Raw genomic sequence first — 20444 nt, 5'->3', positions numbered from 1 at the left:
TTTTGCTCACTGACTGGAGTGAAAGGAGAGCTTATTAAGGTTGTTGGAGTTTGCCAAAACTTATATAAGCTGTGGGAGACTGGGGTTGTTTCTGTATCATTTATCATCTGCATCTACACCTTCATCTAACCCTATTTTGTTTTACTCTGATCCTTCTGAGTTTCATATTCATCTTCACTTTTTGTTTTTGGATCAAATAATAAAGAATTCTCTATGTCTTCGATGTTGCCTCTTTATTTTCTAGTATTGCTTCAGATTGCTATAGTATTGAATTCATTCTATCTTTGACATCTTCTCCTAAATGATTCAAATTTTGTTCTGTAGAACTTCTATTATGCAAAGAGTCTATTTCTTTAAGCTTGTTTGTCTTAGTCTCTAAATTCTCCACTTCCTTTTCTTTACATTTAAGATGCTTCTGCGATTGTGGTAGATCTTTTTTTCCTTTGTTTTTCCTGGCTTTGCCATCTTCCATTGTTTTGCTTTGTCTCGAGTTGCTTTTTGAGGTTCTTTTCTTTTCTTTAGATCTCTGTTTCATAGTGAACTTGTCTTCTTTTGACAATTTTGGGCTCTTGCTATGATCGGCCACTATGACTAATTTAAGTTTAACTTTCTCTGTTGGCATTTCATCTGTCCATTCACTACCTGTCTCCTCTATGCAAAATGGTTTTGTTTGAAATTCAAACAGCCCCTGTGAAGATGTAGAAATGTCCTGATCTAGATTCCTTTGACTCCTTCTCTTCCTCAAGATTCTTATCCATGGGAATTTACTATTGAAATCTGAAGTGAGGGGAAGAGTCTTTAATCTAATTTTTCCATTGTCATTTAATCTTAAAATCTCTGATATTTTACCTTCAAATATTTACAATTTTAAATCATATGTCGCTTTGTTAGTTATTGCTTTCCTATTTATCTATGCTATCTGGTTTAACTTACTCCTGACAAGCAATTTCACATTATTGCAACACTAGAAGGTAGAATCAATACTAATAAGCTCTCCCAACACAGATCCTGGAGACCTGTGTATCTCTAATTGTAGCAGCTCCAAAGGTAGAGATTGGATAATGAACCATGTTGGTATCATAAAATCTAACCTTTCTATGCTAAAATCAGGAGACCATTCTATGAATTTAACAACATGCCCTTTTGAAAAACACTTAGAAGCTAGAATAAATTCTTTTTTAATTGAATCATCCAAACAATGCAGATAGAGGATTCTATCGGAAAAGTGAGAGATACTTACCTATTCATCGTAGTTTTCTTCTAGCTAGTTAGATAGAAGGGAAAGATATTTCTCAGGACCATTCCAAACCACAAAAAATCCTACCTTTTGACATTCAAGCCAAGTTTCTTCCACTTATTTATTGTATATCCTAATGGGGCTCTCTTCAAATCTAGGTGGGGTTTGTGGATTGCGAAGTTTTTAAGGGTTTGATGGAGAATGGATAGATGTTGTTATAGGATGATGATGTGGGGGGATATATGCACTCGGGGAATAAATATTAGATGTAGGTCGAAAACTAAGCCTATCCGATTGAGGTTGAGCATAAGGTGAATGGAAGTCTAAATTAGTTGGATTTGGGGACAACTTGCGAAAATGAGGGAGGGCATACTTAGTTAAGTAAATACTCTAAACTGATTGTCCAAGCTGTCAATGGTGAAGAAGACATGAGGACTACCTAATGAACTTCGGAATTTAGAAAGAAAAGCAGTCATGGGTCTTTGTCTATTTTAAGGAATTTGTTGCAAGCATGCCATCTGTTGGTTATGCTAGTTTTGCTAATGTCTTCCTTCTAATTTCTCCAAGATGGAGAAACTATTCACTTTTTTGATTGCATATTTAGGATTTCTAGGGTCTTGGATTGCCAAAGGAAACCTTGCTCTGAAGCATTCATTCGAGTGAGCTTGAGCATTGATGTCAGTCATATGCGCAAACCTAGGGTTTTTCCTCCTGCTACTTTGATAATTTGATTTTCCTACTTTTTTCACTTTTCTGTAGAAATTCGCCATTTTTTTCAATAAAAAAATGGTGTAACAAAATAATGATAAAACATTATCACATGCACATACTTACCCAATTTTTTATTTCTTCTATTTGATTAATTTCCAAATTAATTAAATATAATTAAATTTTGATTTTTTCTTTATAATTTTTTTGTTTAATTAAATTATTTAATAATATCTTTATTTGATTTAATTATAACTAAAAATCACAACAAACCCACAAGCTTAATAAGAAAACCCATCTAAAAGACAAAGTACAAATTCAAACTCAAGGGTCAAAATCTCGAATTCACATCACTTGATGAATTCAAAAAGGTAAATAACTTAGATACTTGTCCTATAGTTTAAGACAATTGGCTCAGATTTAGGATTTGGACTCGAGAACAATCTCCCCTCTTTACCATTGAGATACTGTGATAGGACACACTCGTCTTGGTAATTTAGTGAAGTCGATGCTCAGTACCTGCAATTTGCATAAAAGCCGAACATGTACATATGCATATATATCTAAACTAAATAGACAATGACAGGGAGTGGTACATCGTGTAGATCCCGACTAGCAGGTGACTACGACTCCCTCCCTCAACCACATTAGAAACGTCAAACGTAAACAAAACATACATGTACACCATACACATGCAAGTATGGGGTAAGTAACCATAAAACCACATATAAATCACTCATATAATTGTAATTACGAAAGCAACTCAAATCACTATATGAAATATACAAAGCATCATCATCGAAAGAGTAACCATGAGCACATGAAATAATCGAGTATCATGTAGCTCATTAGATAAATAAGTATGAAATAACATCAATCAAATCAGGTAACCCAGTACTACTAAATCATAACACACAATCATAAAAATTGACCTAAAATAATTTGACAATAAAACATGAAAAATAAACTAGGGGTAGACACTACCTCTTCTAAACATATTTGAGGTTTCTTAAGTTAAGAGTACATGAAAATATGTTTTTAACATAACAACTTTTTGTTTCAGGAGCCTTTACTATTTTGAGTATAAATTCTTGACTACTATTTTATGCCTCATAGGGAGTTTGAAAGTAAAATAATAATGATAAAACATTATCACATGCACATATTTACCCAATTTTTAAAAATATCCCTCTAAATTTAGATGACTAATTACAATGTGATTCAAAGTAAAATAAATTTATTGAGCTAGAAACTTGATAAACTAGTATATACATTTTAAATATGTCAATTGTAAAATATGAAAAGTAATTCAAGATATTTATTTAGGAAGTATCTTATTGAAGAGATTTTAGAATGAAGGATATCCTTGAACTTTATAGTGGATAATACGAGTCTTTACTTTACTTTTGGGGTGAGATGAAAGTTTCCCTTAAGGTACAATAGAGGTTTTTAACACATGTCATGTATCCTATAATTTTGATTTTAAGAAATACCTTCTTTTTATAAGTAAATATAATAGAAAAAATGTATATTCTCATTTTTTTATGGGTAAGAGTTGAAACCAAGATTAATTATTATTATTATTGAATTTGAATAGGCTCAAACTCAAGACATCTCAAATGAAAGACTCACAACTTACTATTATACTATAAATTATTACCTTAAAAACTAGAAAATAAGAGCTCTTTGTGAGCTTGAGTCCCTACCTTTTGGGATCATCGAGTATCAGATCTAGTACACCCCGAGCGGGTGCTATCGGCAATCAAGCCATTAATTGATGAAGCGGAAGGGGCTTTTGGAATTGTTCGACCAATTAAATCAGTAGAGTTTCAATCATATCTTTTCAACAAATCAAATTTCACAAAATTAGTAAACCCCCTACTTGTGCAAGTGTAAATGACTTTGCCCCATTGGAGTGGACAAGCTCGTCATACTGTAGCTTAATTTTCCTTTGAATAACATTGGCGGACGATGTGAAAGGGTACGAGCAGTTGCGATGATGATAATCCCCCTTCCCTATCCCACAAGTACATCCCAACTCCCCCTTATTATCAATACCATTACTCGCTGCATTCTTGGCCATTATAAAACCCACCAATTCCTCCATCGTCTTCTGAATCGCCTTCTTCTTCCTGTTCTTTTTCCTTTTGCTCTTACCCTCTACGCACTTGGTAATAACCACAACCTCCTTAGCCTCAGCCTCTACTGCCCAGTCAGTGACACATGGCGGCACGATGGTGTCCCCCTCACCGACCACACGTGACAACTCTTTTGCCACATCATCCTGCGCATATATTTTCACCTCAAGCTTCAAGCTCCAAACCCTCCTCCTTCGACTTTGGCCCCTTGGTCAAATGGCTCGCGACCGAATCAACCACTTCAATCCTCTCTGGTTCTCTAGTACGATCACATGGTGGCTGCAGGAGGTCCCTGAGGAGATTCCATTTGCAATTGTTGGAGGAAACAGAGGAGGCCAGATTAGTCAGGGCCGCTAAATTTGCGATGGGGCTGCTACTGCAATTTATGTCTTCCATCTTGATTTGGAGGCTCTTTAGACACCCTGCGGACATGAGCATTTCCAATACTATACACCTCTGCAAATTGTTGGTGTTCTTGTCACTAGTTTCACTGGATATGGAGGAGGGGAGATCAAATTGCTTGCTAAGGGGGGTTTTTTGGAGTAAATTTAGCACGAGTAAGAAGAGAGCCAAAGAGATGCGAGCATTTATTTCGTTCTTATCTCTTCCCTGTGTAGTTCCAGACACATTTAATTTGTGTGCCTTAATTTATCCAAAATCCCCAAGAAATTTGTATCAATCGATGAAAAGTATGAAATTAGCATATAATATGTATATTTTTAAAATATTGTCTCTCAAACTTTACAATATAATTTATGTTTGGTAGGAAAAAAATTAATTGAGAAGTAAAAGAAAACATTAGTTCCCTCCTAACAAACATAATCTACATCTATACACCCTTTGAAAATATAATATTTTCCAAATTATATTTCCTACATAGAATCACTCCTCAAATTGGATTCCCAAGGATAATACTCCAATAGAAACAACAATACATGCTAAAGCAGATACATGGATTTAGTATAATTGAATCCGACCTCCACAAAAAGGGAAAGACTTCTTCGCTTTGTTGCTTGTAGCTTTATGCTTCATGCACGTTTTAATTGGAACAAGTATCACCATGTCTTAAGTAAAAAACAAATAAAAATGTGTCCCTCAATTTAAAATAGATACACACCTAATCTTTTGGAAAAATTAAAATATCTGTTTAGTGGTAAATAACATCATCGCTTTAGGAAAGCAAGTTAAAATCCCTTTCGCCTCTCTATCACCATTGTTATTACCAAACTGCAAAACGTGCACGTCAAGTGGGCTCCACACACCAATTATTTTATACCATAAAATAAATTGGAAATGTGAGGTTTTTATGAGAAAATAAAATGGAAAATAGGAAAAAACAAAAAAAAAAAGCGTATCTTATTTTGGCGAAATTTAGTAGAGGGACGACGTTTAAACATTTCGTTACGTTTAGCGGAGAAAGAGAGCAGAGCCGTTCTTTGCAGCGAATGGAATGCTCTTGATTTTATTTTTAAAAAGGTATATACGCACTGTATATGTTGCATTGCATTCCCGACTGTCATTTTACGCCCTGCTTTTCTCTGCCCGTTTGCTTCTCCGTTTTTCTACATGTAGGCACGCATTTAAATATGTTTTTTCCGGCTGTTTGATTTTTTTTTTCTTGTTCTTTGACTGTTATCTTGGGCTTTTCGAAAGAGCATCTGCATGATTTCTGTCTGCAGGTAAATGAGCGTTTGACTTGATTATTGCATTTATTCTGTTTTGAGTTTAATTAGGGTTTTAATTGTTGGACTGTTTGGAAATGGAGGATTTACTTTTGAAGTATGCATTTCGGGACATTTGCTTCAGAGTTGTCGAAATGGTCTGTTGATGTGAGTTTGGGAAGTATGTTATGTTTTCTGGTTTGGAAGAAAAGAAGAAGTTACGTTATGGGATTTTTTGTACTATGGACTGTGAGTTGTTTTTTGGAGTGTATGTTGCAGAAACAGTGTCCGGGTTTTGAGCGTGAAGAGGGATTTCTGTATCGTAATTTTTGTAGTTTGATTTTTGAAGATGTCTTGTATTGAGGGTATGTTCAGCGTAAAGGCGTGATGGTTAGTGTTGTCTTATGTTGATACTAAAGAATGCCCGACTTTTCAGGTTCTACTGGAATTTGAGCTTGAATTGGGTGTTCTGTATCATTATGTTTTATAGTTCATGTTGGCAAGTTATATTGAAGGGATGTCGTATTGGGTTTCGTGGCTACTGTTTGGACATTAGTTTCGTGCAAAAACAGGGCCTAGTATGGATTTTGTGCTTATATTGGCGTTTCTGTACCATTAGATTCATGGTTAATGTTTGTAGATTCTGTGGAGGGAATTTTTAGCACTGAGGATTTTGGTTGGTGTTTGAATTTACATTAAGACAGGGTCTAGTTGGATCTTGAGCTTCAGCTGGTGCTTTAATATAAATAAATTGTCCGTTTATGTTCCATAGCGGGTTTTCCTGGGATGGTGGCTAGTGTTTGAATCGCACATTTATGTAAAAGCTATGTCTAGTTTGAGTTTTGAGCTGAGATTGTGGTTCATGCATCATTAGCTTCCTATATAAAAATGGTTAAGATGTATTATGGGGAGGGAATGGATGCTGTTTGAATTTCACATGATGCACAAACAGTGTCGGTAGGTTTTGAGATTAAACTGTGGTTTATTTTATGATATAGATTGTGAACAGTTTGATGGCCAGGGATGATCGTGATTTAATATTATTTGATTCATACATTGATGCCAAATAAATTCATGGTTTGGTTTTTGAGGTTAAATTAATGTTTCTGTATCACTAGATTTATAGTATAGGTTTGCTTCATCATATTTCTGTGTAAGTTTGTAAGTCGTGTTAAAAGCTTTAGGAGAGTTTTCATAGAGGGTGTTTCAATGACTTTTTGAATCTTTAGTTGATTCTAAAGTTGTGTCTAGTTTTGATCCCAACTTGGGTTTTTTTAGCTTTTCAAAGTCTATTGTATAAGTTTCGAGGTTGTATTATACTGAAGGGATTTTCAGCATTAGGGCTCATGATCAGTATCTATTTTTTTTTTTACCTTGGTACAAAAACAGTTTATTGTATGATATTTGAACTTAGATTGTGATTTCTGTACCATTTCTCTGTAATTAATGTTTTCAAGTTTTAGCATATCAAGGGGACTGTCAATGTGAGGACTGATGGGTGATGTTTGAATTTTATGTTACAACAATAGTTTCTTGTTTGGGTTTTGTGCATACATTGGGTGTTATTAGTCATCAACTTTGCAGAAATATTTGTAACTTGAGGGCATATTTGTTGCTAGAGCTGATGAATGCTGTTTCAATTTACATTGGTGCAAAATTGTGTCCAAGCAACGACGTTCACAATGTATTAACTTTTTAGATGTTACCATTACCATTAATTGGATAATGTTTGTTTTTCTGCATCACAACCTTTCTTATTTTATTCTGTAATTTGGACTTCTGTGATTACAGCACACATCCTTGCAGTAGCATTATATAAGAGGCAAGGAATGCACCATTGAGGTGCTGAATGTGTCCAGTTATGGCATGGACAGAATCACAAATCAGTCAGCCCCAGACCCCAATAGTGAATAGTGTAAGGGATCAGCAAGATCCAACTGGCAATAATAATGAGTACTTAAAGAAATCAGCTGATGGGACAACAACTCATTCAGTGAATACTTCTAATTTTGCCTCTCCTCTCCCTGCGGATTCTCCTCTCAGAAAGTTTCAAGGGAAGGATGCACTTTCATATGCCAATATTCTTCGATCAAGGAACAAGTTCATGGATGCGCTGTCTCTATACGAAACTGTTTTGGAAACAGACGCAAGTAATGTTGAAGCTCATATTGGAAAGGGAATTTGTCTTCAGATGCAAGGATTAACTCAGCAAGCGTTCCAAAGCTTTGCAGAAGCTATTAGATTAGATCCACAAAATGCTTGTGCTTATACACATTGTGGGGTTTTGTACAAGGACGAAGGACATTTGTTACAGGCGGCAGAGGTATGTTGTGCTTCTAGCATCCGAAAATAGCTTTTCCAACTATAACTAAGAGATATTTTGAACGATATATGTGTGCGATGCTTTTATGTGTAAGCTTAATGTATTAAATGCTCAACTGATTTTCTCAAATCTTCCTTTTCTAAAATGGAAAAACTTTTGTTGAGCATATTGTTATGTGATTATTGTTAAGTGTGTTTTGAGGAGACTTAGGTTGTAATCATTTGGACATTTTACCCCCCAAATTATTGCTGAAGATTTTATTTGGTATGTCTTGGTTTAATGACAAGCGACTTACTTTTGAGCTCTTTTTCCCGTAACTGTATGACTCTTCAGCATGGACAATTATAGAAGGAAAGCTTATTGAATGGTATACTTATAACTAAGCAATAAAATTTTCTTTATATTTTTCTTATACAGTGATGATACGATGGCCAATATCAGTAATTGTTGTAAATTTATTGAAAATATTCTGGGAGACTTGTAAGGTAACCTTGCTTATCTTTTAGCTGTGAGCTGCAGTGAATGACATAAGAATATCCCATTATTTAGCAGATTGCAGGCAGAGATCAATATATGTTGGGAAATTTTTTAAAATTGCATGTGAGAAAGAACTTTGCTGTAATTATCTTCTCTGATCTTACCAAACATTGATAGAATTGAAGTCTGTAGATTTGCCATTTGAATATCTTTCAGTGGCTGTGAATTCGCACGTGGACATGTTGCCTGATTACCTTATGGCAGTAATGACTTGGAATAGGGGCTGGTGCCTGTGACTCAGTTTCTGGAAGTTGACAATATTCTTTTAAATATTTTTGTTGCTTTCTTGTTAGTGTTTTGTTATACTTTAGAAATTTATTAAATATCAAAATTCATCAGGACTTATATAATAGTGATCCTTAGTAACATATAGTGAACAAGTTAAGCTCTTGAATTTCTTTGAGATAAATAATTATTGATACCTGAGATGATTTTTACGAACTAGTCAGCTGGAGTTGAAACCCAATCGCTGTTTCGAACACTTGTTAAAGAGGGCATCTCTCATCCACTGAATTTTGAGTGGGTCATGGTTATGAAAATTTCTCAAATAAAATTTAAGACACCTATGACAGGTATCATATAACTGTGTAAAATTCCTGATACAAGTGTGTTGACATATATAAAATCTTTAGAAGGGATTTTAAAAACGAGTTATAACCTTTCTTGAACTAAAATCATCATATCACTTGGAAAAAGCAGTACTTGATAAACTTGAGCCCAAAATATAATTGTTTTTTAAGTCATTTTATCAAAATATGAAAGGAGAATCAAATGATTTTTTGATTAAGTTTAAATTTACCAAATGCTATTTCTGGCTACCACAGACACACTTCATTGACAATTAACACCATAACTGTAATCATGCTTACCGTACTTTAAACAATCCAGTATTGAAGTGCTATTGATATGTTATTTTTTATTACTGGGTTTGATTAGGGTGCAATCATGCTCTCGCTCAATGGTCGATACCTCTCTCGCTCAATGGTCGATACCTCGTTGTGCTTAAAATTTTAATGACAAGCATTAGAAATTGATAGATGCTGTTTTGTAACGTTTAATTTCTTCAAAATTGGTAATGTAAAAAATTCTTGGTGAGGTTCCAATAATGTAGTGTCTTTTCTTTTCTGTTAAGCATAATGTAAATACCTTTACAGAATCTTGAGGTCATACTAGATACCACCTGATCTTGTTTAGGAACCAAAGCATACATAAAACATCCCCTTTTTAGAACAATTACAGAACAAGTCATGTGGTTATTACATACAAAATGTGAGTATAATAAGTCAGTTGCATGCAGTCCAGGGCATAGGCCCACCTGCCCACTTCAGCCTCTTGCCATCTTGCATAATAACATTGTAGGGATTAGACATCCATGCCTCTCCCAAGGAAGAAGAGGTGGCGCTGGAGGAGCACTGAATGTACGAGACTGGGACAATAGCAACTGGAACAACATCATGGGTGCAAGGCACAGGGACTGGTGAAACTGCGGCTGCATGCGGGGGATCCTGGGGTTGAATCTGCACCTTCTTCCCCTCTCTAATCTGCTGGAACAGTTGGCCGAGAGTAATCTCATAGTCAAATTCCTCATTAAACTTTGTAGGAAAGTCATGCAACATGCTTCCTGGCATTGGGATGCACCACATTCTTTGAGTACCTTCAGAAGCTTGTGCTCCTTGACTTTCATCACCACAGTAACTTGCATGGAAATGTTAACAGCTATGAGCCTCCACAAAGACTCAGTACGGATTCTACCCCTACTATTGAAAATGTCATTGTTCCTAAACTTCCAAATGTACCAAAGAATGTGGAGAGAAAGAATAAACTAGAGAGTATTGCAATGCTTATCAACATCTGAGCATTTTCCAGAAATAACTTCCAGAAGAGAAGTTGCCATTCAAAGAAAGACCAGATAGACCCCATCATTCCTTCGCAAAACACAGTTAAAAAAGACATGAGATATGGACTCACAACAGAGACAAAAAGAGCAGATATTTGGCCCACCATTTTGTTTCTTAACTGGCAGCCTGTGTAGAAAAAGGTGTCACATGAAGCATATGATTTTAGGTTCAACAGGGAATGCCACAAGTTCATAAGGTATTTGCACCAATTGGGGTAATGAATATTAAGGCTGCACTTGTTGTTTAGGTGATCAAATATTTCAGTAGTACCAACAAGGAGTTTATACACATTTGCCTTTAGTTTCACAAAGGAGGGTGCCATCAGATCACTTCAGTAGGGACAACCTTTCAGCAACGGCACATAGGACTTGGGTAGTTTAAGAAACAGACACACCTTCACAAACCAAATTTGAGTGGAATGAATCACTTTGGGGAGAATGTTTCCCAACCTTGGAGCAAGCGACTTGGCTAGGATCTTGTATGAGACATTAAGAAGGGTAACAAATCTCCAATTCTTAATCAGTCTTGTCACCATTCTTGGGAATGATGTTGAGAAGACCAAAGTTGATAACCGAGCTTAATGTTTCATTCTCAATCACCTCATTGTAGAACTGGAGAAGATCTTGACGTGTCCATTTAATGTTCTCTTTGTAGAACTCAATTGGCAACCCAGGTGCCTTCTCATTACTGATTCTAAGGATGGTGTTATTAATCTTCTCTATGGTAATGGGCCTGCTTAGGGTTAACACCTCCTCCTCCTGAACCTTCCTTGGGGTATTATCCTTGATCTAGTCCCTCATCTTATCCATAGACATACCATTGTCCTTAGAGGTAAAAACTTTAGAGATAGTAAGCAGTAAAAGCCTGCAAAATTTCCTCTTGGGATTTAATGGTGTTGCCCTCTTCATCCATGCATTCAATCTAATCTTTAGCCTCTTTGCTCTTAAGAATTTAAAAGTATTTAGATCCCTTGTCTCTGTTACTAAGCCAATTGATTTTGGCCCTTGTCTTGGCACCTTGAGTTTTAAGTGCTGTAACTTTCTTAGGGAGTCTCTTGAGTGAGCTAATGATTCTAGGGCCTTGGCATCAGATGGTTCTTGTTGAATAACAAGTTGTACTTTTCATACATTATTGTACATAAATGCCTCTTCTCTCCTAGAGTCCTTGGTTCTTTTATTACACACAGCTTGAAATGGAGTTTTCTAGCCGTTCGTACACTACACCTACACCTATTTCTCAATGCTCTACAATGCTTCACTATAGCATCATTATACCACAAAATCATCTGAATAGCAATCTTAGTGTCCTTATCCTTAAGAAGAGATGTCTTAAGGGCAAAGGCTTTATGACATTTACTAGGAGGGGAGGGTCTGCCCAAGTGAAAGATAGAGCAAAGGATAGGATGATGGTTGGACAAAGAGCAAGGGATGACCTTGACACCTTACCTTATCTTGATCCTTTATGAAGCTAAAGGCGTCTTTGTTGACAAAAAAATTGTCCAGCCTACAATAGATCCTCCTACCCTCCTTATGGAAGTTTGACAAAGTTTGCCATATACCTTTATACTTTGCTTTCTATCTAGCGAGAGGATCAAGAGATTAAGTTTGTTGACCAATTTGGACCACTTGTATTTCTCATTACCTCTTCATTCAAACTTTGGTCCTCCTGCCTTATCTTGTGGATTCTCATCCATGTTAAAATCACCTGCAACAATCCAAGGGATATCCTTCATGCTACTTATCCACTTCTTCAACTCATTCCTTTTCATATTGGTCATTGGGTGCATACATCGAGCAATACCAAATTCTATATCATTGTACTTCAACATCACCCGCACTATTGTATTGCAAGGGGAGCAACCCCAATCTGAGATCAACTTATGCCATATGGGAACTATTAATATAGAAGAATCTCCCTTACCCATCAAGTGATTGGTACAAAAGGCCTTTGCATCCGGTCAAATGCATTTCAAAGAAATGTCTAGGTAGAATCCGACCACCTTAACTTCTTGCTGAAACGTCTTAAAATGAACACACTTGCCTCTTCTCTATTTATCCTGATATCTACCGTTGCTTTCTATGGCATTCTGGACCTAATCCTTGGGACAAGGTTGACTCAAGTTGACTTGTTTTGGACTTTCATTGATTTCGGGGCTCGGGCCCGAAAAGGCCTCAGGGGTTTAATTAGTTTATTTGGCTCTCTCTTTGGCTTGTATTGTTTTCCTGCCCAAAAACTCACATATAAGGAGTCTTGGAGATTTCATTTTCTTAATTCAATTCAAAGATCAAATTTGCACTCTCAAGCTCTTGCTTTCAAGTCAAGATTTCTACCTTTTGCATTCAATGAGTTCAGGTATTCAAGATTTTCAAGCATTCAAGCAAGGATATTTCTATCTAGCATTGAAGAATCCTTTGCGAGCATTTCCTCTTCAAGATCTAGTTTATTGTTGGCCATCAAGGGAGGAGATCTACATGGAAGCATTCATCATCTTCTTCATTGATACACATTTACATCCATGGTACCATGATGGGATTATGGTAGATCTATTGCAAAGTGTGGAGATACTACATTCCTAGTTCGAGATCTACAATATATTTACATACAAAATCCTTATTGATAAGGGTTTCAAGCAAGTTGAATCCTAATATTTATCTTGTCTTTCAGTCAGACCAAGGCAAACCCTCATCAAAGCCAACCACAAAAGCCCTTCTTTTTTGTGTTTATTTGCAAGATACTAGTCAAAATTTATAGATCTGAAACCTACTTCTCGGGAGCTTTCTAGAGAAGTTCATTGCAGAGTCGCTAGACTATGTCAACCTGGTTGTAGGACGTCCTTCTAAGTTGACCTAGTCGTTTAGTGCCCTTTTGCCGAGAGATTTTTGGGTTTCGTTCCTTTCGTTGTTTCATTCCGAGATCCACGATCAAATTTTTAGAAAATAGTTTAGATCCGCAACTTTTAGAGTTAAAATACATCATATTTTATTTCCTTTCACATCTTTACCCTAGATCTATATCTTAATTGGGCTAATTGTATACACATAGCATTTAGATTTACATTATTTAAGCAATTGGTTCATTTCACATTCTCATTATCCTACTAAGGGCCAAAGAGTACATTTCCTTGTATTGCATTCCCCTTTATGATTTGAATTTGGCATTGGCGCCCTTCTTCCTTTGGGTTCTAGCTAATCTAATTTGGATCATAAGTGGAATCATATTTGAAAATTCCCCTCTTTCCCTCTCATGCATATTTGAGTGGCTTATTGGCCCTTGAAAAGAAAAGATCTACAACCCTATTAAAGTGTCTCCATTTACCCCCTAAACACTTGCCAAAGGAGAAAGTTAATGGCTTTTTGCATCTTAAGAAACCTCTTAATGACATATTTTCTATCTGAGGTTTCTAAACCCCTGACATTCCATGAAGCACTCTTAACTTCCATTGAAAACATTAAGAATCAGTTTTCATTAGAGCTTGGAAGCTCTGGACACAAATAGGAAGTTTCCTCTTTTGGATTTTCAAAGGTTTAATATTGGAGATAGTATTAGGATATACACCTTTCTTCTTCTTGACAATGGGCCCATCACCTTGAGTTTGTTGCTCCTCAACGATCATAAGCTTCGTTAATAGCATCTAGCCTAGCTTGAGAAACAACTTTTTCCTTAACTACCTTACAAGAGTCACCACCTCCTCTAGGAGGTGTCATGTTCTACACACCATTAGTGGCCAAGTCGTCTAGTTGGACATTTGCTCCTAAACGGGAGCTAGATGTTGGGGGGGGGGGGGTGGGGAACAATGTTAGGGTTAGGAGTTAGAGGGAAGGAGCGGTAGAGTCCTTATTTTTTAATATGTGACCCAAAAGTCTCTTGATATTTTCAAAAAAAATCTGTTGAGCATTTTGAGTCCTATGCCTTGGTTTAGGGTTTTGGAGTGAATCCAAGGACGTATAAAGATTTTCAAAGGTAGTAAGAGGGGAGACATTAAGATTTTGGAAATTTTCAATTGTTGAGATGAACCAACAAGTTAGTTTGCTGGAGTGGAGGGATGTCACCCTTTTAGTTTGCTGGAGTGGATGGATGTCACCCTTTATATTGGTCTTAGATTTGGGCAAAGAAGGGATTTTCATTCAAGGAGAGGACAATTGGGCCTCATGTGGCCCTCTCTTCTACAAATGAAGCAGAAATTCAAACCACCCAGAAAGGAAATAGGACACAATAGGGTTGATCACATAAATCGAACACAATCTCTTTACGAAATCCCTCCTTGGATCGATGCTTCCATATGTGGAAGAAAGCTATCAATTTTGTCAACCCTCAAGATGGGTTTCAATCGACTTTAGGGCTTGAGGAATTAAATTCCACAGGAAAGAGGATGATTGACAATATTAATCCAATGAGGGCTAGAGAGGGCCAAAATCTCAGCTTGAATGGTTTTAGACGGCTCCAACATTGCCCTAGAACAAGAAGAAGCAGTTTTCCAAAACTGATTATTAACTTCTTTTGGAGAGTCAGGGTTAACAAAGAATATTGAAAACAAACCCATTTGAATCATATGTAAATATGAGAAATGGAAACTAATTTTTTTGCCCCAAGTATTGTGAATCCAATATTAAGGTATGTTCTTGATGGAAGCTTATTAATGGCTCGGGCTGTAAGAAACATGGCAGAATTCGATTGTGAAGGTCATTTGTTTATTAGGTCTGATGATACAAGCAGTGGTAAGAGAATCCTTACCTCTATCACTGGTTCCTTTGCTGGATTTGGCTCCTCCATTGCTATGTTGTTCAAGCTTCACTTTAGATGGGACTTAGGTTGGTCACTCACTGCTTGCAGAACTGTTTGTCTTGCCAGGCAATTTGAAACCCATCACAAATTCCTATTCTTAATAATGACGGAAAGGAGAGGAGCAAATGCAGCATTAACTGCTGTCAGACAAGGTCAGCCTTTAGGCTCCGTCCTCAACAATGTTGCCTAGTTGCGGAGCCAAACTGTTTATGTATATGCTTCTGAACCTTTAGGTCTTTACAGGGGTATCAGAGCTTTAGTCCTACTAGCTGTATGTTTGTTTTCATGAGCAAGAGGGAACAATGGTACCATCTGAGAGAAAAAAAGAAGTTTTATCACAGGTCAATGTTGTAGGGTCTTGAGTTTAGAGGGTCATTGTTTTAGAGTGGACACATAACAAAATACCAAATGATAGCAGGGCATGATTACTAACTATGGCATTAGCAGGAGCATTGCGTGATTGTAAACCTTCAAATCTTATGGCTTTTGCATGGGTCATGATGAATTTCCATACTGTTGGTGACAAAATTAGTGGTTTCCTGGGTGCGAGCCTTGGAACCAACTGTCAACTGGTCTTCTGCTTCTTCACTTCGACATTTAGAAGTACTCTAGTTTAAATGCCAAGTGTGAAAGCATAAACCCTCAGCAGTACCCAAATGGTTGATGTTGAAAGCAAAGTGTGGTAGTTTTAATATTTCCAACATTTAGCTATTGACAAATTCGTATGTGACACACACGCAAAAAGAGATCACAGTATCACACAATTGGGTGACTAAAAACTCTGGTGAGGGACATGATTGGCATTTGAGACTCTCAACTGCTATTATTATTGCTAACAATGTAAGTTTTATCTGTAGTCATTGAATTTTCAAATAGTTGGTATTTCTTGACAATTACTGCAACTGCTATTTATTTGTATATATAAGCATACCTATAATTGATTATATTTCATCTCAATCTTGTGAAAATGTTTTCCAAAATGCATAATCAATCTTATGGGTAGTGCTGAAACTTTGCATAAGAAACAGCATGCTTAAGAAACTCTCTTGCCTACTAAATCTGTCCTTGAGGTTTATATACAATTTAAGCACCCATTTCTATTTTCTTCTTTTGACAATGAATGCAATATTTGCAGTTATTCCTTTCTGTCCTTCTCCTTCACAGAGGCATTTTAGTATTTTACGCTAAAGATGAATAATGAATTCTCATTATCAAAGTCATATAAACAAAATTGTAAATACGGGCATCTGAATGTCCTATGTCAAATATTTATGATCATCTAATGCGATAAAAAAATACAGTCACCTTCTAGTCATATTTAATTCCCAAATATTAACAGCCAAGCCATGTTTACACAATAAACATGTGATTGGCAAACCAAAGTTGTGAGTCTACCGACATTGTTGTTCATCTCTTGGTAGAAGTTGAAGTAAAGGGAGAATGCAGGAAGGAATATATGAGGAGATGAGAGACTTGTCATGAAAAGAAAATACAAACAAAAATATTAATTATGTCTTTCAGCATAAGATGGTGGAAATCCTGACTTCGTGTACCCATTTGCTCATATGATCAATACATAAGTTATAGTGACTAATTTCACTATGAAGTTGGGCCTTTCGAAGTTGGGTGTCCTTGGCATGCTGCTATTCCCACTGTAGTTGGGACAGAAACAACTTTGCATATTGAGGTGGTTGTACCCATGTCTGTGATGGTCCTCGTGTATCTCAAAAGAAGACCACTTAACACTTTTTGCGTTTTTGACTTAGAGCTAGGTTTTGGGGGTAGCTACTTTGTTGTCATATAGTGTGGGTTTGAGTGGCATAGTCCCTGACACCAAGCCAAATTAAGGCCTTTGAGGCTACAGGGATCTTCATGGTACATGTTTTGCCATGGCTTGTAGTTTTACTATTTTCAATCAAGCTCCATAACCTCCAAAAAATGTACTCTAATGGTTCATTAAGATCTGTTATACACATATTTCTTTGTTTTAATTCAAAAAAATTCAAAACAAAAAAAACGTTTCCTTTTAAAAACTCTTGTCGATAATCCATTGGTTTGTCCAGAAAGTGCTACCCTGCCTGGATAGTTGGCCCTGGTGTGTCTCTGATGGATCCAGACCAGCACCAGAACCTGGCCCATCGGCAGGGGTTCCTGGTAAACTTGGGAGCACAGCTGCCAATGAATTTGTGGATATGAGTTGTTAGCTTTGCTATTTTGCTCGTGAGTTATAAATATTTTTGTTTGTGCTAGGTCATAATAAATTTGAATTTGCTTCTGTTTATTGGTTGCAGGCATATCAGAAGGCTATTGTTGTGGATCCTTTGTACAAGCCTGCTGCAGAATACCTAGCAATTGTCTTGACAGATATTGGGACCAGTTTGAAACTTGCAGGAAATGTCCAAGAAGGGATTCAGAAATATTATGAAGCCCTGAAAGCAGATAGCCGCTATGCTGTAAGTTGCAAGTCTCAAATCCTATTGTTAATTTTTCCAAAAATAATGGTATTTTCAGTTTTGTTCTCTCTGTTCTCTTTATTGGAATTCTGGAGAAAGATCAATATTCAATAGAGTTATGTAATCTGTTCTGTCTATGTTTGGTAATACAGCCTGCTTATTACAATTTAGGGGTTGTGTACTCAGAAATGATGCAATATGATACGGCACTTAATTGCTATGAAAAAGCTGCATTTCAAAGACCTATGTATGCTGAAGCATATTGCAACATGGGAGTCATATATAAGAATCGTGGTGATTTGGATGCTGCCATTGCATGCTACGAAAGGTAGGAATTTATGTGATTATTGGCTGTCATATATTGTACCCATGTTTAATCTACAACTGCTTTTGATATGTCAGGATTTTATTTTTGACAGGTGTCTAGCTGTGTCGCCAAACTTTGAAATTGCTAAAAACAATATGGCAATAGCCCTGACAGATCTTGGTACCAAGGCATGTTATAGCTCTGTGGGCTTATTTCTCAGTTATCTTTATCCTTAGATTTTGTTTTTGTCAAATGGAATGCATATTAGTTCAATTTCTTTAAGAAATATGAATTATGCAAAGGCTTTGAATTGATTGCCTACAAGGGTTGACGTTGCTGGTCTTGAGCATTTGAAGTATGTATGTTTGCAGATGCTTAAGTTTTGTGTTTGAAGGACCTCCATTTTTAACTGATTGCCATCTACCTACATTTTTCCCCCACAAACACACACATCCAATTTTGATTCAAACTAGTTATTGGAAATTGAAAGTTGCTGTATTTTTTATAATTATTTTCACATCTTTTATTGAAATAACCATTTTGTTTGTCTGTATCCAAATCCAATGAACTTATTTCGTTTGTTTTCCCCCCAATTTTTAGCAGAACTTTTTAAAAAGACCTTTTCAATTATAGATAAACAATATGCTCTTTGACAAGAACTGTGCAAAAAAAGAGGAAACTGAAATTTTCTAATGGATATTATAAAGCAGTCTAAATGTAAATTTCTTAAAATATTGTAAGGAGTAGCAGGTACTATAAATCAATAGAAATTGGATAGGTTATGAAAGTGCTAAAAAATCTGAGGAGATTTAAATCAAGCCATTTTATCAACTGTAAAGAAGTCTGGGAACAACAAAAAAAACCAACCACAGAATAAAGGGTTGCAACCTGCAATCTTACCATGGAATAATGGATTGAACTTATGACATGGTTACTTCATATAGACCACTAGGTTCAAGAGATATCAACCTTTGCTTGTACTAGATTCTTAGTTAATTCTCTGGAGTGAATTATCATGCTCAAGTTCGAAGTTGCCAGTTTTGGTTTGGGAATGGATACCGGTTTGGTGTTTGAGTAGACCGGTAGAGTATGGGTACAGCTATATATATGTATGTATGTATGAAATTGAATACTAATAAAAATAGATGTGAAAGAAACCACAAAGTAGAATTTTTTTTACTATGTGCCCTTCAATAAATCAAATTTGAATAAAGAGTATCTTAGTAATCAGAAGCTACTTTGATAACATACGTAATTAATTGAATGAGTAGAAAAACCTGTTGGAGTTGAAGGAAACAATATTGTGAAATAGATAAATATTCTTAAGTGTTTTAGTGATCAAAACTCATGAATTATGACATTCATGACCGAATTGTGACATTCATGACAGTAAACGGTTTTCAAAACCTTCGCTGGTGTCTCCAAGTTCCACGGATGGTTTGTGAAATTTTGCTTCATTGGGGATGACTCGGAAGCGTTTACGGCCACCCCCCATCCCCAAAACTGTTTCCATTTCCAAGATGGGTGCATTTAGGGTGGAAATGCAATTCTGGGTAACATTACAGAATGGTGTATTATATGTTTTAAACCATTTTTATGGTCAATGGATGCTTCTTTCGGAATGTAGTTTTGAAAGTTTTGTAAAATTTTTCATAATAGCAGGCCCTGCTGCTCTTGTTACATGTAAATATTAATCAATTTCATGCTGCTGCTTGTGCCAGTATTGCAAATTGAAAGAGAGGTGGCCTGTTGGGGGATAATTTCCATTGACTGTATGAAGTATGTAATCTAAAGGCTCTCACAATTGTATAATTGCCTAATCTTCCTTCTAAAATGTCTCATGAAAAATATGCTCAAGAGCATGATTATTTTTCCCTAGCAGGAGGAGGGAAGGTGAATTGTAGGGGTTGAAATAACCTCTCAGGATTTTCTCTTCCATAAAGATTCTTAAAGAAGTTAATTTCATTGTGTAGCATGGGATATGTATGATATTTGTTTTGCTGTTGTCACAATCTGTCCTATAGAATCAAATCTATGCAGGAGGCTGGATGTGGGAAAAGAGAGACATTAGGGGAACTCAATGTCATTTAGCATGCCTCTAGATAATTTGCAGGGTCACCTATGATTATTCTACACTTCCCTTCCATACAGCCTCTTCCAATAGGGCCAAAGTGATTTAGCACTTCTTATTTTCTGTTAAAATGGCAGCTGATTTAAGAATGCAGCAGTGCCTGTGTAAGAGACAAGAAAGTGCAAGTGTTGTCATATTGTGTTGAGGTCCATTTGTCTGACATATTTGAAGACATTTGTTGATCAAATGCTTGCCATCAACTACTTACCCCACATTAGCTGCAGGTGTAGACAGATAAGATGATCTTTGACAGGATGAGTTGGAGCTTA

At 36.3% G+C, this 20444-nt stretch overlaps 1 protein-coding gene across 5 annotated transcripts in view; it reads left to right on the top strand.

The window, feature by feature from the left end:
- The first annotated feature begins 5421 nt into the window (after window positions 1-5421).
- SPY (Tetratricopeptide repeat (TPR)-like superfamily protein) overlaps window positions 5422-20444 on the top strand; it is a 97176-nt gene continuing 82153 nt past the window's right edge. Inside the window, exons 1-5 of one of the 5 annotated variants that reach the window (XM_089811832.1) lie at window positions 5422-5559; window positions 7536-8067; window positions 17576-17737; window positions 17890-18065; window positions 18157-18232. In XM_089811832.1, coding sequence (XP_089667958.1) covers window positions 7594-8067; window positions 17576-17737; window positions 17890-18065; window positions 18157-18232 — 888 coding nt within the window. In that variant the 5' untranslated portion in view covers window positions 5422-5559; window positions 7536-7593. Of the gene's footprint in view, window positions 5763-6017; window positions 7429-7535; window positions 8068-17575; window positions 17738-17889; window positions 18066-18156; window positions 18233-20444 lie in introns of those variants that run through there. The other 4 variants (XM_089811833.1, XM_089811831.1, XM_089811835.1 and 1 more) reach the window with 4 other exon arrangements.

Source organism: Cupressus sempervirens, chromosome 11 (assembly GCF_028749045.1).
Source record: "Cupressus sempervirens isolate cs-2001-9-10 chromosome 11, ASM2874904v1, whole genome shotgun sequence".
Classification (NCBI taxonomy): Eukaryota; Viridiplantae; Streptophyta; class Pinopsida; order Cupressales; family Cupressaceae; genus Cupressus; species Cupressus sempervirens.
This window is presented reverse-complemented; position numbering and strand designations above follow the sequence as displayed.